This window comes from Giraffa tippelskirchi, chromosome 11, assembly GCF_054371585.1.
Source record: "Giraffa tippelskirchi isolate mGirTip1 chromosome 11, T2T-mGirTip1v1.2.pri, whole genome shotgun sequence".
NCBI classification, from domain to species: domain Eukaryota; kingdom Metazoa; phylum Chordata; class Mammalia; order Artiodactyla; family Giraffidae; genus Giraffa; species Giraffa tippelskirchi.
The window spans coordinates 109141668-109167990 of record NC_137285.1 but is presented as its reverse complement, the minus strand read 5'-3'; the positions used below and the strand labels follow the sequence as shown (position 1 = coordinate 109167990).

Sequence of the window (26323 nt, the reverse complement as noted above, 5' to 3'; positions counted from 1 at the left end):
AAGGGACTGCTGAGCAACCAAGGTGCCACTGACAATGAGCCTGTGTCTGTTATAAGCCTTCATTTATCTTAGTAAGTCTAAACCGTCTTTTTGCAAAGACAAACTGTCTTCCACATGCAGATCATTACGCTGTTGCATCAGCAAGCAAAATTAAATTCTGCTGCAATACCAAATAGTTACATAAGCTACAACTCCAGGGAGGTCTAGAGAGCACCGAACAAAATGCAGTGTGTCACAGCTTGAACTGGACCAGGAAAGAGGGATATTAATCTTGACCCTTTTAAGTCACTTTCAAAATATCCAAAACCAATTTACCTTGTGCATATACTCTAAAAATCACTAAACTGAACACTTTAAAGGAGTGAATTTCATATATGAAGTACATCTCAATAAAAAAATTCAACATCTGTGTTTTTAAAACACCATAATAAAAGCACCCGCATATGAAATAATAAATAATTTTAGTAATATAAGATTTTTGAATAAATCGATGTTAACGAGCAATTAGAAGAATCTCTAGATTTACATAATACTAACCATTTCAAGTTAGACTGAGAGTTGAAACCTCTTAGCCTATTCTTATTCTCGGAAAAGAATGCCTTCTCCCAGAGCTAGTGAGGACTACAAGGGATGAACTAGTCACTTCTCATCCCCTCTATAAAAGGGGAGGTGGGGGACCACATGCCCAGAAGAGTCCCTTAGAGCTGGCATTCATTTCAGCTCAACCTTTTTAGCATATCTACAAATCTACCTAATATGAGCCAGAAGCTAAAAGCAGGTATTTCCTTCATTAGTTAGTTCCTTTTAATTCATTAAATATCAAATTATCTGTAATTCAGAATTTGTAAAGTGTTTAAACTCTCACATTACGGCTCTTGTGTTCTGGACACCATAACAACTCCTCAAATTTGATGTTGAAGAATGCATGCCCCCATTAATTTACAGATACAGTGAATACATCTTTAATTTCCACATAAAACACTGAAAATATGGTGTATGAAAGTCATTTCCCTTTGCTTAAAAAATGTAATGCATTCAACTGTGGGGGAGAGGGCTTACCAACATAAATCTCTTATAGCTATAGTCTCTAGTCCACCTGCAGGAGTCAGGGCAACCGGGGCTTTGAAAAAGACAAACTTTGAGAGAGAGAACTTTCACTTACAAGAAACTGCTAGGGCTTCCCTGGTGGTTCAGTGGTAAAGAATCCGCCTGCCAATCCAGGAGACATGGGTTCAATCCCTGATCCGGGAAGATCGCACATGTCACAGAGCAACTAAGCCCACAACTACTGAGCCTGTGCTCTAGAGTCTGGGAGTTGCAACTACTGAGCTCACGTGCCACAACTACTAGGTGTGGTAAACTGCTAGGGTGAAGCCCACGCACCCTAGAGCACGTGCTCTGCAACAAGAGAAGCTATCACAGTGAGAAGCCCTCGGACCACAACTAGAGAGTAGCTCCCACTTGCTGCAACTAGAGAAAAGCCTGTGCAGCTGCAAAGAGCCAACACAACCAAAAAAAAACAAAGCTGCATTGTCACTAGACAGTTTATACTGTATTGGCTGAGTGTGTCAAATGGATGGATGGATGGATAGATAGCCAAGACAGAGAGATATACATAGTGTGTGAGAGAAAAAAGACTAGATAGAGAGTGAAAGCAAAAGTCACTCAGTCGTGTCTGTTTGCGACCCCATGGACTATACAGTCCGTGGAATTCTCCAGGCTAGAGTACTGGAGTGGGGGCAGATTAAAGAGATAGAATAGAGAGATCAACTAGAGAAATATATAAAAACATAAAATAAATTAGAAAATATATACACAACTAGACTTAGCGATATATGGAGACCTTGGTTAGATAGACAGAAAGATGGAAGATAAAAATAGAAACATGTAGTTAAATAAAATAGAGAAGATAAACAGAGAAAACAGACAGGGCAATAGATAAAAGGAGCAGAAAGCTACAGGGCTTCCCTGGTGGCTCAGCTGGTAAAGAACCTGCCTGCAATGCAGGAGACCTGCAATGTTCGATCTCTGGGTGGGGAAGATCCCCTCGAGAAGGGAACAGCTACCCGTTCCAGTATTCTGGCCTGGAGAATTCCATGGACTAAACAAGATCGCAAAGAGTCCAACATGACTGAGTGACAAAGCAAAGCAAAAATATGCTAGTTTGAGATTAAATAGTTAGAGAAGAGAAAGCTAGAGAAGCTAGAAAGCTTAGATAGTTATATGTAAGTGTTTAGTCACTCAGTGATGTCTGACTCTTTGCAACCCCACGACTGTAGCCCACCAGGCTCCTCTGTCCATGAGATTCTCCAGGCAAAAATACTGGAGTGGGTAGCCATTCCCTTCTCCAGGGGATCTTCCTGACCCAGGGGATCTTCCTGACCCAGGGATCAAACTCGGGCCTCCTGCATTGCTGGAAGACTATTCACTGACTGAGCCACCAGGGAAGTTTAAAATAGTTACATTAGATATCAAAACAGATTAGATGAATAACAATACATTATACATAAATTTACTGTTGGTTATACGATTTGACAATCACAACTACTCCGAAAGATATTTTTATCCCTATTGTACAGCTGAGAAAACAAACCCAGAGAAAAGGAAGTGAGCCTCTATTTCAAATGAGTGTTTTAATGTGTATTATCATATGAAATTCTGAAAACTACCCCCAAAATATTTTATAGACAAGACAATGGTCTCAGGAAGGTAAAGTGACTTGCTAAGATCACATCAGCAGTGGCATCATTATCCCAACTCCATCATCTATGCTCTTCCATCTGTATTTCAACAGCAACACTTGAGGCAAAAACACCCAGAATTCTGAATAGCACGTTACCTACCTGTCAGTGAAGCTGAGTGATCAGAGCCAGCAAGAACACATGTTGCTTGAGAATTCTCTAGGCCTACAAAAAAAAAAAAAAAAATTCTTTTGAAATCACATTTATAACAGAACAAATTGGGTAGAGAAGGACCACAAGCAGTGACCACCAGCACCTGGGAAGAACTCAGCCAAAGCATGAAGGTCTGAGTCAGCAGCACTGGCCAGGAAGATGAGAGGTGTGGCAGAGAGACTGGTGATATCCAGGAGGTTGAACAAATACATAAATATTTTGAGGATAAAGGAGTCAGATTTCCCACTAACAGAAAAGAGGAGAAAGGAACAGATATGAAAAGGTGGAAGGCTAGACTCAATCATTTGACACTGGATTGTAACTGAAGTCAGTGCAAACTCATGGTTTCTACAAAATAAAAACAAACATAGGTGTACATACATATAAACACAAGTGTGTGTCCCTGTATATTTCCTTGCTCTGTCCATGGAGTGGGCCCAGAAGCAATGACATCTCTTATGTTCAGCTGCTATCAAGTGCAGACACTGAGACATAAGTCCAGGCCTTCTAACAACACACAGACAGGACTAGAATTTGAACTTGCCTCCCATCTCAAATCCAGGTTCTTCCTCCCTAAATACACTGCTTTCAGTGATGAGGTATAATCCCAATCAACTCTGCTCAAAGCTGCGGTCACCTGTCCTGGCATGCAGATATGCAGTCTTATTCCATAACTTTTTTCTGATATTTCTGTTTAATTTACTCAGTTCAGTTCAGTCACTCAGTCGTGTCCAACTATTTGTGACCCCATGGACTGCAGCATGCCAGGCTTCCTGGTCCATCACCAACTCCAGGAGTTTGCTCAAACTCATGTCCATCACGTCGGTGATGCCATCCACCCAACCATCTCATCCTCTGTTGTCCCCTTTTCCTCCTGCCTTCAATCTTTCCCAGCATCAGGGTCTTTTCAAATGAGTCAGTTCTTCACATCAGGTGGCCAAAGTATTAGAGTTTCAGCTTCAGTATCAGTCCTTCCAATGAATATTCAGGACTGATTTCCTTTCAGATTGACTAGTTGGACCTCCTTGCTGTCCGAGGGACTCTCAAGAGTCTTCTCCAACACCACAGTTCAAAAGCATCAATTCTTCGGTGCTCAGCTTTCTTTCATGGTCCAACTCTCACATCCATACACGACTACTGGAAAAGCCATAGCTTTGACTAGATGGACCTTTGTTGTCAAAGTAATGTCTGTGCTTTGTAATATGCTGTCTAGGTTGCTCATAGCTTTACTTCCAAGGAGCAGCATCTTTTAATTTCATGGCTGCAGTCACCGTCTGCAGTGATTTTGGAGTCCCCAAAATAAAGTCTCTCACTGTTTCCATTGTTTCCTCATCTATTTGCCATGAAGTGATAGGACTGGATGCCATGATCTTAGTTTTCTGCATGTTGGGCTTTAAGCCAACTTTTTCACTCTCTACTTTCACTTTCACCGAGTCTCTCTATTTCCTCCTCGCTTTCTGCCATAAGGGTGGTGTCATCTGCATATCTGAGGTTATTGATATTTCTCCCGGCGATCTTGATTTCAGCTTGTACTTCATCCAGCCTGGCATTTCACATGATGTACTCTGCATATAAGTTAAATAAGCAGGGTGACAATATACAGTCTTGACATACTCCTTTCCCAAATTGGAACCAGTCTGTTGTTCCATGTCTGGTTCTAACTGTTGCTTCTTGACCTGCATACAGATTTCGCAGGAGGCAGGTAAGTGGTCTGGTATTTCCATCTCTTGAATTTTCCACAGTTCGTTGTGATCCACACAGTCAAAGGTTTTGGAGTAGTCAATAAAGCAGAAATAGATGTTTTTCTGGAACTCTCTTGCTTTTTCGATGAACCAACAGATATTGGCAATATGATCTCTGGTTGTTCTACCTTTTCTAAATCCAGCTTGAACATCTGGTATTTCACAGTTCATGTACTGTTGAAGCCTGGCTTGGAGAATTTTGAGCATTACTTTACTAGCATGTGAGATGAGTGCAATTGTGCAGTAGTTTGAACATTCTTTGGCATTGCCTTTCTTAGGGACTGAAATGAAAACTGACCTTTTTCAGTCCTGTGGCCACTGCTGAGTTTTCCAGATTTGCTGGCATACTGAGTGAAGCACATGGCATCTGGTCCCATCACTCCATGGGAAATAGATGGGGAAACAGTGGAAACAGTGTCAGACTTTACTTTTTTGGGCTCCAGAATCACTGCTGATGGTGACTGCAGCCATGAAATTAAAAGACGCTTACTCCTTGGAAGGAAGGTTATGGCCAACCTAGATAGCATGTTTAAAAGCAGAGACATTACTTTGCCAACAAAAGTCCATCTAGTCAAGGCTATGGTTTTTCCAGTGGTCATGTATGGATGTGAGAGTTGGACGGTGAAGAAAGCTGAGCGCCGCAGAATTGATGCTTTTGAACTGTGGTGTTGGAGAAGACTCTTGAGAGTCCCTTGGACTGCAAGGAGATCCAGTCAATCCATCCTAAAAGAGATCAATCCTGGGTGTTCATTGGAAGGTCTGATGTTGAAGCTGAAGCTCCAATACTTTGGCCACCTCATGCGAAGGGTTGACTCATTGGAAAAGACCCTAATGCTGGGTAGGATTGGGGGCGGGAGGAGAAGGGGACGACAGAGGATGAGATGGTTGGATGGCATCACCGACTCGATGGACATGGGTTTGGGTAGACTCCGGGAGTTGGTGATGGACAGAGAGGCCTGGCGTGCTGCAGTTCATGGGGTCGCAGAGAGTCGGACACGACTGAGCAACTGAACTGAACTGAACTGAACTGAGTGAAGCACTTTCACAGCATCATCTTTCAGGATTTGAAAGAGCTCAACTGGAATTCCATCACCTCCACTAGCTTTGTTCTTGTGATGCTTCCTAAGGCCCACTTGACTTCACATTCCAGAATGTCTGGCTCTAGGTGAGTGATCACACCATCTTGGTTATCTGGGTCATGAAGATCTTTTTTTGTATAGTTCTTCGGTGTATTCTTGCCACCTCTTCTTAATATCTTCTGCTCCTGTTAGATCCATACCATTTCTGTCCTTTATTGTGCCCATCTTTGCATGAAATGTTCACTTGGTATCTCTAAATTTCCTGAAGAGATCGCTAGTCTTTCCCATTCTATTGTTTTCCTCTATTTCTTTGCATGGATCACTGAGGAAGGCTTTCTTATCTCTCCTTGCCATTCTTTGGAACTCTGCATTCAGACGGGTATAGCTTTCCTTTTCTCCTTTGCCTTTAGCTTCTCTTCTTTTCTCAGTTATTTGTAAGGCCTCCTTAGACAACCATTTTGCCTTTTTGCATTTCTTTTTCTTGGGGGTGGTCTCGATCACTGCCTCCTATACAATGTCACAAACCTCCATCCATAGCTCTTCAGGCACTCTGTCTATCAGATCTATTCCCTTGAATCTATTTGTCACTTCCACTGTATAATTGTCAGGGATTTGATTTAGGTTATACTTGAATCGTCTAGTGGTTTTCCCTACTTTCTACAATTTAAGTCTGAATTTGGCAATAAGGAGTTAATGATCTGAGCCATAGTCAGCTCCCGGTCTTGTTTTTGCTGACTGTATAGAGCTTCTCCAGTGTCTTAATAAAATATCCCTCATGCCTTCAAGTATCCTATAGAATGAGAAAGGGACAAAGCAGATGTTTTTGCCACTTTCATCAGAGAGGACGCACTGGTCCCCTCGTGGTCAGGTTGGGAGAGAATGCCCAGGGTTCCAGCTCCAGAAATGATGGTGATGATGTAAAGATGGGGGGAAGGTAAAGTGAAAGACTTTGAGGGCAGAAAGCTGATATCTCTGCAAATGTCTCATCAGAAAACTCCCCCAAATCACCTCTGAATCTAAGCTGTGCCCTGAGAAGATCCCCAACCAGGTTAAGTCAAATCAAATAAAAATATTACTGATTCCTTTTAGATACAAAATCTGTACAAAAACAGAAAGTAGACACAGTCCCTACCCTTAAAATGCTCATCATCTTTGGCATTTGGAAAAACATGTAAACAACTCATAACAATACAACACATTGTGCTGTCCCTGCAGAGAAAGAAAATGCCAACAGAGGTGAGAAGAGGGAAGAGTCTTTCAGTTGCAGCTGAGCTAGGACCTGAAAAATTATCGGGATTTTTCCAAGGAGAACAGGAAGGAAAAGGCATTCTGCACACAGGTAATAGTCTGCCCACAAGCACAGAGGGATGAGAACACAGTGCATGCCCAAGGAGCAGTGAATACCTTGGTGAGGCAGGAAAAATGTTTGGGAAGTATGAGTTTATATTACAAATGCTTTCAATGTGAAGCAGACTATCTGGCGTGTGTCCAGTGGCCCCTTCTCCTGCTCTGAGAGAACTCTCCCCAACTCAACCCATGGGCTTCAGAGGGCTAACCTTACTCCCACAACAGGTGAAAGCCTTGAGGACTAAATCAGATCAGGGACTTCCCTGGTGGTCCAGTGCCTAAGACTCCACACTCCAATGCAGGGGGCCTGGGTTCGATCCCTGGTCAGGGAACTAGATCCCACATGCTACAACTAAAGATTCCACATGCTACAACTAAGACCAGCCAAATAAACAAATAAGTATTTTTTTAAAAAAGAGAGAGAGAGTGGGAATCAGAACAATCCCAACAACTTGTAGCACACACCCACCGTGGCTCACTCCTCAGTCTTCTTTCCTTGCTTCCTACCACCCTCAAAAATCCCTCCTTTGTTCTGAGCCAGAGGAGAGTACAGGTTTCCTGACAGCTTTTTCCTAGAGCCAACCTTCAGTAAACTGGATCACAAAGTCAGAGAGCCAGAGAGGACGTGAAGGAGGAGGTGGAGACGTGGTGCTACATACAGAGAGAGAAAGGCCCACCAAGAGTGTAGAGGGAGAGAGACAGGAAGCCCTAGAGACCAACTTCCCAACAAAAGACTGACCAGCAGACCTGTAGGCAGCACCCTTCCTATCTACTCTTCATGTGCTCATGGAGAGACTTCCCTAAGGGAACACTTCCGGCCCCTCTCTCTACATCTTCCCTCGCTCCTGCTTTCCTTTGGGGACTGGCAGGGCAGGCAAGCATGGTCTTCGTGGCTTCTCTCTCTGGGATGTGCCTGCCTGCAGAGGGCACCTCCTCCAGGTGCTCAGTGGCACCATGAACTTAGCAGGACTGCCTGCAGCTGCTCTAGCGCCTCATGGGTAAATCCAAGCTGGGATTCAGAACTTGGAGGCTCACTACTGCTACCCGTTATTTCCAAACACCTAGCTCATGTCTTCCAACCTAACTTTTAACATTTTTAGAGCTACCATTTTGATTTCCACCTACCTGACTTGCACCTGTCTCTCAATGGGTTCTGAACTCTGGCACCGAAGAGGGGTACTTTTACTGGGCCCACAAAAATCCCAAAAAATTAAGAGACCTACCAACAGAACGAGTTAAGACAGAGAGACCAAGAAACAGCAAAAGAAAAATGCCATTTACCCATTTTCTGCATGCCTGTTTCTCCATTTCCAGACAAAGAACGGATACAGGACTCAGAAGAAACAAGGGCCTTACCTGTCACTCTGCTGGGTTCCTTTGCTGTCAGAAACAGCGGGAGAGTCTGCCCAGGACACAGTCGCCGTCCAGATGATGCCAAACCAGTTCCCCACTGGAACACAGTGCCACTAGCTTCCCAGCGGAGTAGGAGAGAAAAAAGAGAAAATGTTTACCTGGATTAAGACTAGATGGTGCTTTCAACCTCATGTCATAAGAGATTCCCCATTCATGCTTAGTTAGCATGCGTATTATGAAAAAGCTTACTGCCTCAAGCAGTCCTATGGCTGGTCCTAGGGATTACCACCAAGCCAATCACAAATCCAGTCTTCAGGGCAATCTAAGACCATCAGTGGAAATCCCAACATATTAAAACTCCCTCCAGAAAGTTCTCCTTTGACTCCCCTGTTGTCAAATTTGACTTCTCCAGAGTCAAATTACTGGCATGATATCTTTTTCATGATTAACCTGAAAAGACAACCCAGGCTCCAGACCAAGCAGGAAACAACCTTGAAGCCTACCATGTCCATGCCTCACATTTACTGGATGAGAAACTAAAGCCTGAAAAGGGCATGCGATTTGTCCAAGGTTATACAGGGAGCAGGGAGCAGAGAAAACACCAGGACTCAACTCTCCTGCACCTAACATAGTGCCTGTTCTACTACACCAAGATGAATTCTGAGATTCCTAATTGTCAAATAAATACATATTTATGACTGCAAGGTAGCTTCTTAACAGCCACCATTTCCACAAGTGGAATGGTCTTTTGTTTCCATATTCACTGGATCTAATTCATATACCAATGTTCTGAAACTCATACAAATGTGTAGATGAAATATCATATATTTGGCCTACAATCAGACGTGTGTAACTAGACTCCATCACCCAACAGCAACATTAAGATACTGCTCCTCCAGAAGTGTCCTATACCCAATGGTCCTCTAGGCTGAAAACAGACAAGCTTGCTGTATGAAATATAAGTGGTGATGACTGAGCACAAAGTGAACAAAACACAGTGCTGAAATAAAACAAAACTTATCAACTCTTCAACAAATTGCAAGAGAAAAAACAGAGAGGAAAAGGTACATAAAGAAACTGGAGATGTCCAATAAGGGACTAATATTTAAAATATACAGTGAACTCCTAAAACTCAACAGCAACAAAAATAAAACCTGATTCAAAAATGAGCAAAGGACTTGAACAGACTTTTCTCCAAAGAAAATATACAAATGGCCATAAGCACATGAAAAGATGATCAACATCACTAATCATTGCTGCTGCTGCTGCTGCTAAGTTGCTTCAGTCGTGTCCGACTCTGTGCGATGCCATAGACGGCAGCCCGCCACACTCCTCCGTCCCTGGGATTCTCCAGGCAAGAACACTGGAGTGGGTTGCCATTTCCTTCTCCAATGCATGCAAGCATGCTAAGTCACTTCAGTCGTGTCCGACTCTGTGCGACCCTGTGGACCGCAGCTCACCAGGCTCCTCCGTCCACAGGATTTTCCAGGCAAGAATACTGGAATGGGTTGCCATTTCCTTCTCCAATCATTAGGGAAATGAAATCAAAACAACCCTTTACACTCACTGGGATGGAATTGGGATTGCTAGTACAACAAGGGTTGGCAAGGATGTGAAGAAATTTAGAAGCCTTCTGCACTACTGGTGGTCATGTAAATTGGTACAGCTGCTGTGGAAAACAGTATGGCAATTTCCCCCAAAACTAAAAATAGAATTACTGTATGACCCAGCAATTATACCTCTGGGGAAACATCCAGAAGAAAGCAAGATGTCGAAGTGATATCTGTACATCCATGTTCATGGCCGTATTATTCACAATAGCTAAAATATGGATACAACCCAACTGTCCATCAATAGATGAATGGATAAGCAAAATGTGGTATATACATATAGGAGAATGCCATTAGGTCTTAAAAAAGAAGAAAAGTCTGACATTTGCTATAATATGGACAGACTTTGAGGACATTATATTGAGTGAAATAAGCCACAAAAAGACAGAGATTGTATGATTCCACTTACATGAGGTACCTGTATAAGTGGTCAAAATCACAGAGATAGAAAGAATGGTGGGTGCCAGGACTGGGAGAAGGGGAAATGAGGATTTATTGTTTAATGGATATAGGGTTTCAGTTTTGCAAGACGAAAAAAAGTTATGGAATGGACTGTGGTAATAGTTGCACAATAATGTGAATGTACTTAATCCCACTTAATCGTACACTTAAAAATGATTAAGATGATAAAACTATGTTATGTGTATTTTATCACAATAAAAAACTAAAAGGAATAGGGGCTTCCCTGGTAGTTCAATGGCTAAGACACCATGCTCCCAATGCAGGGGGCCCAGGTTTGATCCCCGGTCAGGGAACTAGACCCCACATGCTACAACTAAAGATCCTCATTGAAGATCCTGCATGCCACAGCTGAGACCTGGCACAACCAAAATAAACAAACAAATATTTTCAAAAAGGAATAAATAAATTTTAAAAGAGAAAGAGAGATACATGAGATACGTATTAACTAACTGCAATGATAGATCTAATTTGGATCCTGATTCAAACAAAACCATAAAAAGTATTTTTGGAACAATCAGGGAAATTTAAACATTGAATGGATGCTTAATGAAATTACAGAATTACTGATAATTTTTTGCAGATATGATGGTGGTATTTTTTTTTTTTTTTGGTAATGTTTTCAGAAAAAGTCCTTACCTTTTTGAGATGCAGGTAGAAATATTTACTGAAAATAAGTGGGGGAAGAAGAAGACTTAAAATTAAACACATAACTGTGTTTCTTTGTAACTTGACAAAAATGTACTCATGGGACCAGCACTCACAGAATCTTGGTAGGCAAGGGGCAAGGAAACCAGTGACAGCCGATTCTGCGGCTGCCCTGCTAATTCCTAAGGGAACCTGCTTATAAAAGTATAATCACTACCATACAACTCAGTCATCACACTCCTGGGCATTTATCCCAGAGAAATGAAAATTTATGTTCACATAAAAACTTGTCCACAAATGTTCATAGCTTTATTCTTAATAGCTAAAAACCAGAAACAGCCAAATGTGCTTCAATGGGTGACTGGTTAAACAAACTGTGGTTGTTATAGACTGAACTGTATCCCCCGTAAATTCATATATTGAAGTCCTAACCTCCAATGTAACTGCATTTGGAGACAGGGCCTATAGGACGTGATGAAAGTTAAACGGGTCATAAGAGTGAGGCTTCTGAAAGAATTGGTGTCCTTTTAAAAAGAGAAAGATTCACCAGAGATCTCTGTCTCTCTCCACGTGTGTGTATAGAGGAAAAACCATGTGAGGCGAGAACAAGAAGGTAGCATCCGCAAGCCAGGAAGAGAACTGTCACTAGAAACCAACCCTCATCTTCATCTTGGACTTCCAGCCTCCTTAACTGTGAGAAAATATTAATAAATCCCTGTTGTTTAAGCCACCCACTCTGTGATATTTTGTTATGGCCACCCTAGCAAGCTAATAGAGTTTAACTAACAGAGTATAACTAATACAGCTATACTATGGAATAATGAAGCCCCCTTGTGGCTCAGATGGTAGAGTCTGCCTGCAATGCAGGAGACCCGGGTTTGATCCCTGGGTTGGGAAGATCCCCTGGAGAATGAAATGGCAACCCACTCCAGTAATCTTGCCTGGAAAATCCCATGGATGGAGAAGCCTGGCAGGTACAGTACAGTCCACAGGGTCAGAAAGAGTCGGACACAACTGAGCGACTTCACTTCCACTTTTTCATGGAATACTACTTAGCAATAACAAGGAACAAATTATTGATACTCTCAACTTGGATGAATCTCCATGGAATTATAAGCTGGAACAAATTATTGATACTCTCAACTTGGATGAATCTCCATGGAATTATAAGCTGAGCAAAAAAAGCCAACCCCAAATGGCTATACATTGTATGATACCATTTTATAACATTCTTACAATGACATTATTATGGGAGAACAAAAGAGCTAAGAAGGGAGTGAGGGTAGGTAGAAAGTGAGTGCAGCTATAAAAGAGCAATAAGGGGGATCCTTGTAAAGGTACTATTCTATATCTTGACTGTCAAGACACCCCAGCTGAGCTATTACACTATAGTTTCACAAGATGTTATCACTGGGAGAAACTGGCCAAAGAGTACAAGTGATCTATTTCACTTCTTACAACTGCATGTGAATCTGTAAGTCTATCAAAATAAAAATCTTAATTTTTCAAAAAACTATAATCGACCCTAAGCCCCAGGTGACCACCATGCAGCACCAGACTCTTAATCACCTCTACTCCTCTCCTGGTTCCAAGATTGGACTCACCAACGCTTGGGCCTCGGCTGCCAGAGCCGGTTCAGACTGTCCTTCAGCCCAGAGGAGTGGGAGCAAAAAGCAGAAAAAAGAGCAAGAGAGAGAAAAAAGGGTCATGCTTCCTCCACTTTCCACCTCTGACCTCACACACTCTGTCAGCCCTACGCCCATCACCCTCTCACAGCACAGGAGAGAAGCTCACTCGAAGCTTTTAAATTAATAAATATTAAAATCCACTAGAAAAGCAATGCAGCTTATGGCAAAGAATGCTAGTCTTGGAATCCAGCCTAGACTCTGACCCCAGCTCACCTTTTATTTCCAAACTCCCTGTGTAACCTCAGACAAGCTCTTTAGCTCTCTGGACCTTGGTTTCTTCATATGTAAGACATATAAACAATTATGTATAAAATAAATAAGCAATAAGGATATATCGTACAAGGAACATGGTCAATATTTTCTAATGACCATAAATGGAATGTAATCTTTAAAAACTGTGAATCACTATGTTGTATACCTAACACTTATATCATAAATCAACTATACCTCAATTTAAAAAAAACTTAACTCACATTACTGCACGGCTATGAAGATTAATGAGCTACTAATTAAACCAAGAGAGCTTCCCTGGTGGCTCAGCAGTAAAGAATCCGCCTGCCAACGCAGGAGATGCAAGAGATATGGGTTCCATCCCTGGGTCAGGAAGATCCCCTGGAGAAGGAAATGGCTCCCACTCCAGAATTCTTGCCTGGGCAATCCCACGGACAGAGGAGCCTGGCAGGGCTTCGGTCCATGGGGTCTCAAAAAAGTCGGATGCGACTTAGCGACTGAACAACACCAAACAATTAAACCAAGAGAACCCAGCACCAGGCCTAGAACACAATGAAAAGCTAGACCACCTCATTTCCTTCCTCCCTACCTGCTAAAGCCTTTCCCACATGACTTCTGCCTTACATCTCCTCCTTTTAATCAGACTGGAGCACAGCAGACACTCTGAATTACTCCTTAAAGTTTATTTCTTCCAAAGCTCCATGTCTCATTACATGCCCATTAAGAAAATAATAGCAAAATGATCACCTGTTGCAGCTAAAGCATGCCTCAGTCCAGCAGCAATACTAACAACCTTCTCTCTCAGGAGCTGTCAAAACAAAGAAAAGGATGGTGATCTCAGAACTATCCATCTACAAAGTGTTATGTAATTTATGCCCAAATACAATACAGCATGGTCCTCATTATGTGTCTGATTAGTGTGGCGCTCCCAATCCCCAACATGTCCATTCACAAATGCCTCTATATATATCCTTAAAAGGCAAAATATTTTTCAGATACCATATCACAATGCTACTCAGGGCTAGGAGGCACCTGTAAGGTCATCCAGGCCAGGGGTTGGCAAAAGTATTCCATAAAGGGCCAGATAATGAATATTTTAGACTCTGTCACACCACTATACTCTGCCATTGTAACATAAAAACATTCATAAATATGTGAATAGGTGTGGTTGTGTTTCAATAAATCTTTATTTACCAAGGGGTCTAGTGTGCTGATCTCTGATCTAGTCCAATCCGCACTCAATGCTAGAAACCCTTCAACAGCACCCCACCAAGGGTCATCTAACCCCAGCCCAAATACCTTCTCCCAGTAACACGGGCTCACCACCTCCCCAGGTGCCTGTCCACATTTGCACGGTTCCACCTGTCTCCCTAGGTGGAACCAAAGCTAACTGGCTATTGCTTCTGACAAGGCTTTCCCAACATTTGAAGTCAGCTGTCATGTCCTCTCTAAGACATGTTGCAGTAGCTTTAAAAATAGGTCGTCCAGGGGTGGGTGTGGGAGGCTCAAGACGGAGGGGATATATGTATACATAGAGCTGATTCATTTTGTTGTACAGCGGAAAACTAACACAACATTGCAAAGGCATTATACTCCAAAAAATAAAAATAAAATTTAAAAACAGGTCCTCAAATTCTTTAAGACTCCTCCCTTCAATATATGCAGCTTAATTTCCCTCACTTTCACTGTAGGCTGGTCTTAGTGACTTGCTTCTAGTGAATGGGATAAGGAAGTGTTGAGTGACTCAGAGACTAGATGATAAAAGGCATTGAAGCCTCTTGCTTGACCAAAGGCAGTGAAGTTCTCTTCCTCTTTCATCACTCTTGGGGGAAGACATATCACATCTAAACAGTCCTACAGAAAGGCCCATATGGCAAGGAACTAGTCTCCTGTCCATGAGAAAGCGGGAAGAGGAATCACCAGCCCAGTCAAGCTTCCAGCAGACCTCCAGCACCCAGACTGACATCCCAACTGCAGCCTCATGAAATCAGCTAAGCTGTTCCAAGACTCCTGACCCTCCAAACCGTGAGACAATAAATGCTTACTGTTGTAAGCTACTACATGTCAGGGGACGTTTATTACACAGCTATACGTAACAGATACATAGCTCTTCTTTAGGCCAAACATTCCCAATTCCATCAGCCATCATCGAGTTTCAAATTCCCTCCCTCTCTTGTTTTCTCTCCTCTACACTCTGGTTACTCAGTCTCTCTCTTTCCAGGAACCATATATGCACAATCACAGCCCCTGTGGGGCTTTACCATATTTGCTTATTTAGGTCCACAGTGTCTTTCTAAAGGAGGCCTGGCATGCTGCGGTCCACAGAGTCACAAAGAGTCAGACACGACTTGGTGACTGAACAACAACAACGTCTTTCTAAACTTTAGAGTCCTCAAAGGCAGGGCCTGAGTCTTATTCACCTCAGTGCCCAGAGCTGAAGAACCAAACCCACACCAGGACACCACATCGCTGATGTAATGTGACCAGCACAAAGAAGGACAGAGCTCTGGCCTCTCTTCTTCTGTAGACTATACTTCTATTAATTCAGCCCACAATCACATTAGCTTCGGGGAAGTTCACACAATCTGAAAACACTACCCTTAAATTTTTTTATTTTAATTTTTTTTTTCTTTTCAAAGGTAAATAAAGGTCTTTATATGTGGATACAACCTCTTCAAAACAACTTATCTCCAATCCTTCCTCTCCACCCCACTGCTGTTGCTTTAGTTTGGGGCAGGATCATCTCTCATGTGGATTATTAACAAGAGTTTCCTGAGGAATCTTCCTTCACTCCACGCCCCCACACTTCCCCATGTGGCCCCTCTCTAACTCACTGTCTTACCATTTGTCAGATACTACCGGCCTGCTTCCCACCGGCACTTCTACCACTTCCTTATATTACAATCATACTAAGTTGCTTGCAGCATCTCTAAAACTCCTGTTTTATGCCTGTTCTATCCTTCTGTTTGCAATGTGCTTCTTTTGTACCTACTCTGCACATTCTCCTATCCCAAGCCAGGTCAATTTCTACTCAACTTTCAAGATTCAGCATAGGTCTGTCCTCACCCTACCTTCCCCTAGAAAGAGTTCAACACTCCCTTTTGGGGGCTCCACAAGCATCTATCGTAGTTCTAACATGGTAATGCATCTAGGTGTTTCTATATCAACATGTACTACTAAACTGCTGCTGCTGCTGCTAAGTCGCTTCAGTCGTGTCCGACTCTGTGCAACCCCATAGACGGCAGCCCACCAGGCTCCACCGTCCCTGGGATTCTCCAGGCAAGAACACTGGAGTGGGCTGCCATTTCCTTCTCCAATGCATGAAAGTGAAAAGTGAAAGTGAAGTCGCTCAGTCGTGTCTGACTCTTAGCGACACCATGCATGGACTGCAGCCCGCCAGGCTCCTCCATCCATGGGATTTTCCAGGCAAGAGTACTGGAGTGGGTTGCCATTGCCTTCTCCTAACTAAACTACAAGGTCCTCAAATGTTAAGATTTGGTCTTACTCACCTTTGTCTCTCCTGCCTAAATACAGCACCTTCACAAAATAGTTGCTATTAAGTAAATGAATAAATTTCTCTTACACTTCACTTTAGCACATTTCTCCCATTGTTCTATAAGATACTCATGTCAAAATGTTTTTACCTTCTTATTTTGTCATCCAACATATTTTAACCTTCATTCCTGTCTTCTTTCATCATGTGACTCAAGCTAAATTAATTATAACTTATACATAGGTTCTTAAAAACTCATCTATTTGCAACTATTAATAGAAGCTATAACATTCCTTACAACAGAGACTACACAGTCTAGAATTCCACGTATACCATATGCTATACAGACTGAGTGTCTGTGTTCATTGAAAAGTCATATGTTGAGACCTAATCCCCAACATGATAGTATTTGGAGGTGAGGCCTTTGGAAGATGATTAGGTCACGAGAGCAGAGCCCTTATGAATGAGATTAATGCCCTTATAAAAGAGAGTGCTTTTCCCCTTCTCACGTTTAAGGACACAGCAAAAACATGGCTGTCTATGGACCAGAAAGTGAGCCCTCACCAAATACCAAATCTGCTGGTGCCTTGATTTTGGACTTCTCAGCCTTCAGAGCTGTGAAAAATAAATGTTTGCTGTTTAAGCCACCCACTGTATGATATTTTTGTTAGAATAGCCCAAAGGGACTAAAACACCATGGAAACCATGACCCCAAATAATATTCCCCCAATACCAGCCAATCAGAATTCAGGTGATAGGAGCAGACCCAAGCTCTATCCAGTGAAGACAGATCCCATTCTTAGTCACAGTTTAAGAAAATTAGGTATGAATGGAGCAGCTTAGGTGAAACTCATTTTAGATTCCAGTATAATTTCTCTAAAAATATGCTTCCATATCTTCAGAAAAATGTGTACATTTTAAGTACAATGCAGTGAAAAGAGTTCTGAACTAAAACCAGGAGTCCTACCTATCTAATACTTGTGCCATCCAATTCAGTAGCCTCTAACTACATGGGGCTGTTGCACACTTAAAAGGTGACTATACTGAACTGAGATGTACTCTAAAGAAAATCTACACCACAAAAAAAGTCTTCATATAAGTTAAAGAATATAAAATATCTCATTAACAAAGTTTTATATTGATGATACATAAAATGAAATAATCATAGTTTGGATACATTAGACTAGTATAAAAGCTACTAAAATTAATTTTACCATGACATAAATGAAACTTAAAAAAATCATATGCAATGAAAGAAACCAGACACAAAAGTTTACATATTATATGATTCCACGTATATGAAATCCCAGAAGAAGTGATGCTTTCAAACTGTGGTGCTGGCGAAGACTCCTGAGAGTCCCTTGGGCAGCAAGATCAAACCAGTCCGTCCTAAAGGAAATCAACCTTGAATATTTACTGGAAGGACTGATGCTGAAGCTCCAAGACTTTGGCCACCTGATTTGAAGAGCCAACTCATTGGAAAAGATTTTGATGCTGGGAAAGATTGAGGGTAAGAGAAGGAGGGGGCAACAGAGGATGAGATGGTTGGATGGCATCACTGCCTCAATGGACATGAGTTTGAGCAAATTCAGGGAAATAGTGAAGGAGAAGAGGGAAGCCTGGCGTGCTGCAGTCCCTGGGGTAGCAAAGAGTCAGACAGGACTGAGCGACTGAATAACAAGAGCAACAACAGCAAGGGGCTGTTGAGAGGTGAAAATCGGAGTTGACTGCTACTGGGCATGCAGTTTCTTTTGTGATAATAAAAATGGTCTAAAAGTAGATGATGGTGATGGCTGCACATCTCTGTGAATATACTAAAAACCACTGAAACATACATTATTTATTTACATTTTTATTTTTACTTTTTGGCCGCACCACGCAGCATGTGGGAGCCTAATTCCCCAACCAGGGATCAAATCTGCCCCTCCCTCCACCCCTCTGCATTGGAAGCATGGAGTCTTAACCACTGGACCACCAGGGAAGTCCTGAAACACATTTTTTAAATGGTGCTCCTAGAAAATTTTAAGCTACATATGTGGCTCACGTTACATTTACACTAGGCCACTGGGTGGCACTGACCTATGCCATCTGCCTTACTTAGTGTTCTTAGGGAAGTCACTTTCAATTGGACCTGTTTCTAACACAGTTTCCACTATTATAACTTTTAGAATTTTAAGATGTCATTAATGTCATTATAAGATATATTAGTTTCATTCTTTTACTTCACAAAAAATTATAACATGTATCAGAGCTAGCAGAGGCTTTTCACTCACAGCATCCATCCCTCCAACCTAATTTTCCCAGGAACCTAAGTTTTCCAACGTACATTCTAACTACCCCATGAGCTTTCAGGGACTCAGCCAGCCTTTCAGTCTGGGGAGGGATAACTGTGATACCTGGAGACCCTTTAACAGGACACAGGCAAGCTCAATACCAAGTGCCATCCTTACCTCGATGGCCTGGGGGATCACACATCTTCGAGGCCCATGAGGAACTCCCAGTTGGCCAAAGGAGTTGGATCCACATGATAGAACTTGACCATTTTCTGCAAAATACAAACACTTGAATTGCAGATGTAAGAAGTAAGATATCTGTGTCCAGTGGGTAAGTTCTGCAGGATGAGAACAGTGAAAGGAATGAGAGGCGCCAGTGCTTCAGCCCATTCAATCCATCGTCCCTGCTCTATTTCCCTAGGAATTAAAAGACTGGGCCCTGGGCCGAGCATTTCACACAGACTGCCCACTCCACACCTGATTAATGACAGGTTAACCATGGAGAACGCTTAGCCGTGTGCCTCATGTTGAGATGCAAGATACTTATCTCCCACTTTTCACATTTCCATGGAACAGAATTTCCATTACTTTAATATGTGCTGTGTTTAGTTGCTCAGACATGTCCAACTCTTTGCGACCTCGTGGACTGTAGCCCACCAGGCTCCTCTGTCCGTAAGGATTCTCCAGGCAAGAATACTGGAGTGGGTTGCCATGTTCTCCTCCAGGGGATCTTCCCAACCCAGGGATCGAACCCAACTCTCCCGCATTGTAGGTGGATTCTTTACCATCTGAGCCACCAGGCAAGCCCAAGAATACTGGAGTGGGTAGCCTATCGTTTCTCCAGGATCTTCCAGACCCAGGAATCGAACTGGGGTCTCCTGCATTGCAGGCGGATTCTTTACAAGCTGAGCTATCAGGGGAGCCCTTATTTTAATATACTTCAGGCCTTTTCCCTGCCCTTCTCCATTTTCACTGCTTTCTGGGGAAGGAGGGATAACCTGGCCACTTGGTGAATTTGGGAGAAGAAACAGGACATGTATGGCTTAGCACTTTCCTCTCAGGCACCCTGGGCTGACACATAGTAAGGGTCTCCCCTACAGGGGCGACCTAAAGTTTAGGGGGCAGGCTTGGATCAGAGGACTATCAGCAGAACCTCTTGGTGTGACAGTCAACCCTGTCCTCCAACTTAGCCTGTATCAGTAAAAAGCTGATCGTTTGCTCTCCACCTGTCTAACCGTTCTGCGTCTGTCTCACAAGTGGTCCCAAATAGCAAGAAACAGTGTTATCTGCTGACTCCCTACAGCTCTGACCCAGGCCCACACTCTAAGTATTTCATAAATGATGGCTATCGTTTGTGTGTGCTCAGTTGCTCAGTCGTGTCTGACTCTTTGTGGCCCCATGGACTGTAGCCTGCAAGGCTCCTCTGCCCATGCAATTCTCCAGGCAAGAATACTGGAGTAGGTTGCCATTTCTTCCTCCAGGGGATCTTCCCAACCCAGGGATCAAACTCAGGTCTCTTGTGTCTCCACATTGGCAGGCAGGTTCTTGACCACTAGCAACTGTTTAGATTCTAATAATTACCCTCCAGATTTTTCAGCCCAATCTCCTTTACTGTTAAAACTTTCCTTGCAAAATGCACCCCACAACTTTCCTTGACAACTAGAAAGAACATTTGTGTGTGTGTGTGTGTTAATATTTATTTGGCTGCACCGGGTCTTAGCTGAGGCACATGGGATCTTTAGTTGTGGCATGTGAACTCTTACTTGCAGCACATGGGATCTAGCTCCCTGATCAGGGATTAAAACCAGACCCCCTGCATTGGGAGTGTGGAGTCTTAGATACTGGAGTACAAGGGAAGTCCCTTGTGTGTGTTTTTAAATACAAAGTGGGTTTCATTGAATCAGGGCCCTCAGCATCATGCTCTTCTCACCAAAAGCCTTGGCAGTGATACAGATTTACCTAGAAGTGCACTCACCTGTAAGTATAATAGTAAAGTCCCAGCCACAGGCCACCTGCTGGATGGCACAGCCAAGGAGGGATTTGCAGGGGGTGAAATACAGGACCTCCTCTGTGTGACCCAGCCCCAGCTGCCCATCTTTGTTCAGGCCACACATAAAAAGGCTTCCTTCATCTGCAAAATACAAAGGTTTTGGTGGTAGTATGTACAGGGGAAATTACAACCGCCAAAGTGAGCAAAAGGATTTCATAAATTATTTGGAGTCATGGACCCACTAACTTTTTTCCCACCCAAGTTTTTCCCAGCCATGCATATTAATGTACTCTGGACCTAATGGCATAGGGCCAAGGGGTTCCAACCTAATATCTAAATGAAAACTCCAAGTTCTACAGCAGTGGCCAATCAACCACCAAATTGAGCATCTACTGTAACAATAAAAGCCAATATCTATTTGGAATATAAAATGTGCCAAGTACTCTTCTAGCCTCGTGTGTGGGGCCAACTTATCCTTTATGCATAGTGCCAGGGTGCACAATACTCATAGAGGCCCACAAAAATGTTTTAATTTAAATTTTTTTAATAAAAAATATATTTAATAAAGATATATAATACTAAATCTAGCCTGATTACATTAATCTTTTTATTAGTGCCATTGTAAGTATAATTTTAAATATTTCTTTATAGAGGGAGGCCAAAGTGTCAAGTATCCTTGAAAGTCATAATGCAGTCCTGTTAACTTAAGGATTCTCCTCATACACCATCATTATCCTAACGTAACAGAGAAGCAATTGTGGCACAGAGAACTAATTTGCCCAAGGCCACACAGCCAATAATTAAAAGAACCAGGATTTAAACCCAGGAGGTTTGATTCCAGAGCTCATGTTCTTAATCAGGATGGAACATACCCTCTTTTGCAACATTATAGCACTTGTAGTCCTTACTAAGTACTAGCCCAGCTACTATGAGGATAGATAAAGGAAAATACAAAGCTCTTGCTCTCAGGGAATATTCAACTTAACTGCAAAGACTTCTAACTCACAGGTGAAAGTTAAATGCCTATATATAGCATAAAGTGTAATATATATTGCAACTTGGCCACTATTTGTCTTGTAACTTGAAGCAGTTTTCCTCTCTGAGCCTCATGTGGGGAGGGGAGGGAGGGAAAGAGAGGGGTGGTCTTGAGCTCTGAAATCCTTTTGGCTCTGACAACCTAGGAATCTCTGACGGTAACTTGATTCCATCGCAAAAATGCTGTCCTCTGCAAAATACAAAAGGCTGAAAGATGGTAATATAACACCCTAGGGGGAAATGTCCAAATAAGAAAGGGAGAGGCTGTATGTTCTTGAAGGAAGTTACCTGTGACAACAGCAGAGTGGCCCCCTCCTCCTGTGATCTTCTTGATACAACCAGGTTTACAGAAGTCATTCAGTTGCTGGGCAGAAAGCACATCTTCCTTGTGGCCAAGGCCAAGTTGCCCATAGCTATTTGCACCCTAGGGATAAAACAAGCCAAGCATGAAAAAGTATGGGAACCTCAACAACCTCAACTGGTCGATTTGAATCTACCAGTCCCCACCTTTCTCACCCTGACACTCCTCTCTGAGCCTATGACAGATAAGATGCCATAGGCTCCTTCTTAAGAAGTTGTTATACGACACCTACACTTGGACAGAGGCCCCAGGACACCTCAATTTCCATGTGGGAGGAGCCGTCAGCATCCACAGCTCATCCTGGGATACTCCTCAACTTCCCCTTCCAATGCCCCAGCCTGTATGTGTTGCTTTGGGGAGACAGCGTAGGAGTTCCTTCTGATAAAATTTAATTATCTAGGGAAGCTAAAGTAAGACATAATCAAGAAAAATAGGAACAAAGTGGTCAGGGAAGAATGTAGTAGTACTAGTACTTGTCCCTTCTCCCCACAGCCTCACTGGGGAAACTGGCAATGAGCTTCTGGAATCAAAGTTAGCTGCGGATTTTGTGCCCGCAAGCAGAGCGCATCACTGTTATTTCATACGCACAGTGAAAGAGGTTACCAAGTACACTGCTTTGGGACTGAAAGACTCATGCCATGAGATTCCTCTAAGGAAACATATTTCCCCTTGGTGGGCAATATGTGTGTCATCATTGTTATATGATAAAGGTCCAGAATCCCTAATCTGAAACTTTTGCAGTCAAATGTATCTCAGTCTCGGAAGTTCACAGACTTCAGAAAAGTAATGTGGTATATAAATCATACACGTGGCTGCAAGGATTGGGAGCAGCACCCTGTAAGTAAAACAGTATTATTTCTGCAGTGAATAGTACAAATACTCACAGTTAGTGGTCAAAGACTGTAAACAGCCTCATGTCAAGTCAGTACTGGGTTTTCACAGCTTTCTGTATTCAAAATTGAAGATAAGGGATTATGGGCCTGCAGGGAAAATCTTATTAAGATTTTGAGAATCCTTATAATTTCTCCAACTACCTACTGCTGGTTGGTTCTTAAGTAGTAAAATTTTTAAAATGTGTTTGTTTTGTAAGACACCTGAATGAAGAAAAGTGATTCAAACTCGAAAATGCATGCATGCATACAAACTCCTGTCCTGTGTGGTCTATTCCACAGTCATCCTGGGCTGCAAGGACTCCTGCTGGATGAGCAAGCCATGCGGGGACACAGGTCCCAGAAGTCCCAGAATTCCCCAGGGCAATATTAGCTACCAACTACTGAGTGCTTGTTTCTCTGTATGCTGGGCATTAATTCTCACAACAGAGAAGAGGGCATTATTGCTCTCAGTTCACAGATGAAGAAACTAAGGCTCAGAGAGGTTAAATAACTTTCCATGGTCACACAGCTGAGTAGACAAGTCAAATGCCCCACTCCTTTCATTATACCCTATTTTGTCTCTAAGAATAAAGAAAAAAGGCACATATGGTGAACGAGCCCAGAGCTTACCGAGCAGGAAGCTAACTGTATGACCCTATCTAAAATAGCACCCCAATCCCTTTACACCCTTTTTCTGCTTTATTTTTCTTCACAGCACTCCCTGGCATTACATTATATGTTTACTTGTTTACTGACTACCTCTCCCACTAAAAATAAACTCCATGAGGGCAGGAACCTTGTTCTTTTCATTACTGTTTCCCCTGCATCTGAAATGGTGCTGGTCCAAAGAAGGTGGGCATGTATTTTACAGTGAATGAATGTAAGACCCTATGAGTCCCTACCTAGGAAAGAGCAAATGAAAGACCTATACAGTGTGAAGTGGAGAACACGTGCACAGGATTTCTCTATTAGCTGTGAGAGCTCCATGGCTACCCCACGACCAGGGCTACAGGTTGCTGAACAGAAAGTAATACACCAACATTATGGGATTCAAATTATGGCACCAAATTTTTGTGATACATTCACGGTAGGTAGAGCAAAACAAAAGGAAATTTTAATACAACCTATTACAGCTGTATTTGCCTCCAATCCTTATAAACACTCCATACATCACACACACACATACACACACATCTCTAAAAAGGTAAATCCCCTTGTTATGAACTTAACTGTGTTCCACTGAAATTCATCTGTTGAAACCCTAATCTCAATGCCTCAGAATGTGATTTGTATTTGGATTCAGGGCTTTTTAAAAGGTAACTAAGGTTCCATGAGATCATAAGGATGCAGCCCAAATCCAATAAGACTGGTATCTTTATAAGAAGAAACACATGAACGCTCCCACCCACAGAAAAAGCTGCATGAGGACACAGCAAACAGAAGGCCATCTATAAACTAAACGTGCTGATACCTTGATCTTGGATTTCTACCCTCCAGACTGTGAGAGAATAAATTTCCATTGTTTAAGCCTCCCAGTCTGTGGTATTTTGTTATGGCAGCCTTAGCAAACTAATACACCCCTCCACACAGATAATGCATCAGGGAGAACACACCATCAAGACTCCAAGCACAGCAAGGAGGTTAGGTTCAACAGTATTTTTGCTTCAGTACTGACAAGGCCATATCTGAAAGGCCTTGTCAGTACTCTGTCTATACAGACCCCAGTCCCTGGCTGGGACAAACACCCACCCCAGGCACACATCCAATCCCTAATTCCACCCACAGCTCAAGGGCCATCTCAAAGGCACCCAGAGAGTCAGACTACCTCAGGCCACACCAGGCTCTCCCTTCTGCCGGTCAGAAGCAGTCCCGCATTCAATAAATGCTACCCGGTACTGATCATTAGCTTTAAAAAAAAATTAGTCAATACATACTGGTTTTAACAGCAATAAAGTTCTTATCCTCTCCCACCTCCCTCTCCACCATTCCCAACACAAGAGCTGCAAGTCTTTAATTCTTGTGCTTTTCCCAAAAGACCTGGACAGAATTCTGCATACAACAGGTATTCATTCATCCATTAGTCAACAAATGTGTACTGAGCACCTTACAATGTGCCAGACACAAGCCCGGCACCATACAAGACAGGCACAGTACCCACCCTCCTGATGCTTACATTCTAGCCAAAGAGACTGATGTTAACAAGTTATACATTTCAATACAATTATGCGCTGTGAAGAACTACAAACACTGTGTCTGCTTGTTCCGATGCATCTGGTTGGATGCCTGCCACACTCTCCTGTGCACAGGTTCTCCTCTCGCCCAACCACGATACATAAAGATGACCCCGTCTCTCAGTGCTCTGGTCAAACCAACACCAGCGGAGACTCCCACACTCCCAGTGCAGGCAAGATCCAAACACAGCCGGAGAATATCTGCAACTATGCAGGGTCTCCGCCGCGTGCACGGTTCAACACGGCAGGCCTCACACCAAAAGATGCTCCAGCCAGGCGGGGGTGGGGCTGGGGAAAGGCCTCCATCCTCCTCGTAACCGGAGGAGGGTGAGAAGCACAGGTGGCCCCATAGGGCGATCCTCTCTGCACAGAGCCCGCCGCGCCGTCTTTCACAGCGCTACCGAGGCCTGAAGTCTGTCGCGGAGTCAGACACTGTGTCCGGGTAGCAGGTTCTTCCCTCCGCCCCGCAGCTCCTCCGATCCGAAGCCCCTAAGTCACCCCACGAAGACCCTTCCCTCCCGATCCTCTCCTACCCAGGCCCCAGCTCAGGATCGTCCAACCCGGAGAGCCTCTCAGACCTCGACCGCTGGGCCCCAGCGCAGCCTAGACCCAGGCCGGGGGCTTCCCAGGGTCTGTGCGACCCTCAGTGCAAGCGGCCTCGGCCCAGGGGCGGAGTCACGTACCCAGGCGAAGAGCGCGACCGCGGCTGGGACGGCCTCCGAGGCGCGCGGCTCTGGCTCCATGCGGGCACTCTCAGCCGGCGCTTCCGGGGGGGCCGGCGCGGGGACGGGCGCTCCGGGAGAGAGGCGGGGCGTGGGCGGGGCGGGGCCCTCCCGGGGAGGGGGGGGTGGGACCCGCGGGGGGCAGGGCGGGCCCTCCGGGCAGGGGGCGGGGCGGGTCCCGTCGCGGGAGAGGCTTGCCGAGGGCGGGGCCGGCCTGGGGAGGGATCGGTGAAAGGTGTGCGGCGCCCACACCGAGGAGGGGTCTGCGGCTGGCTGTGGGCCACGCCCTCCTGCT

The 26323-nt window shown here is 43.6% G+C and overlaps 1 protein-coding gene across 9 annotated transcripts in view; it reads right to left on the bottom strand.

Moving 5' to 3' along the window:
• SERGEF (secretion regulating guanine nucleotide exchange factor) overlaps window positions 1-26068 on the bottom strand; it is a 243957-nt gene extending 217889 nt beyond the window's left edge. For 4 of the 9 annotated variants that reach the window (XR_014068796.1, XR_014068797.1, XM_081541452.1 and 1 more), the window contains exons 1-7: window positions 25990-26068; window positions 22131-22266; window positions 20793-20948; window positions 18995-19089; window positions 13799-13859; window positions 8419-8532; window positions 2844-2906 (exon numbers count right to left, since the gene is read on the bottom strand). Coding sequence is in view for 6 of the 9 variants with exons in the window: in XM_081541452.1 (XP_081397578.1) it covers window positions 2844-2906; window positions 8419-8532; window positions 13799-13859; window positions 18995-19089; window positions 20793-20948; window positions 22131-22266; window positions 25990-26049 (685 nt within the window). In the remaining 3 variants the exon portion in view is untranslated. Of the gene's footprint in view, window positions 1-2843; window positions 2907-8418; window positions 8533-13798; window positions 13860-18994; window positions 19156-20792; window positions 20949-22130; window positions 22267-25839 lie in introns of all 9 variants that reach the window. The other 5 variants (XR_014068795.1, XM_081541455.1, XM_081541451.1 and 2 more) reach the window with 3 other exon arrangements.
• Window positions 26069-26323: the final 255 nt, after the last annotated feature.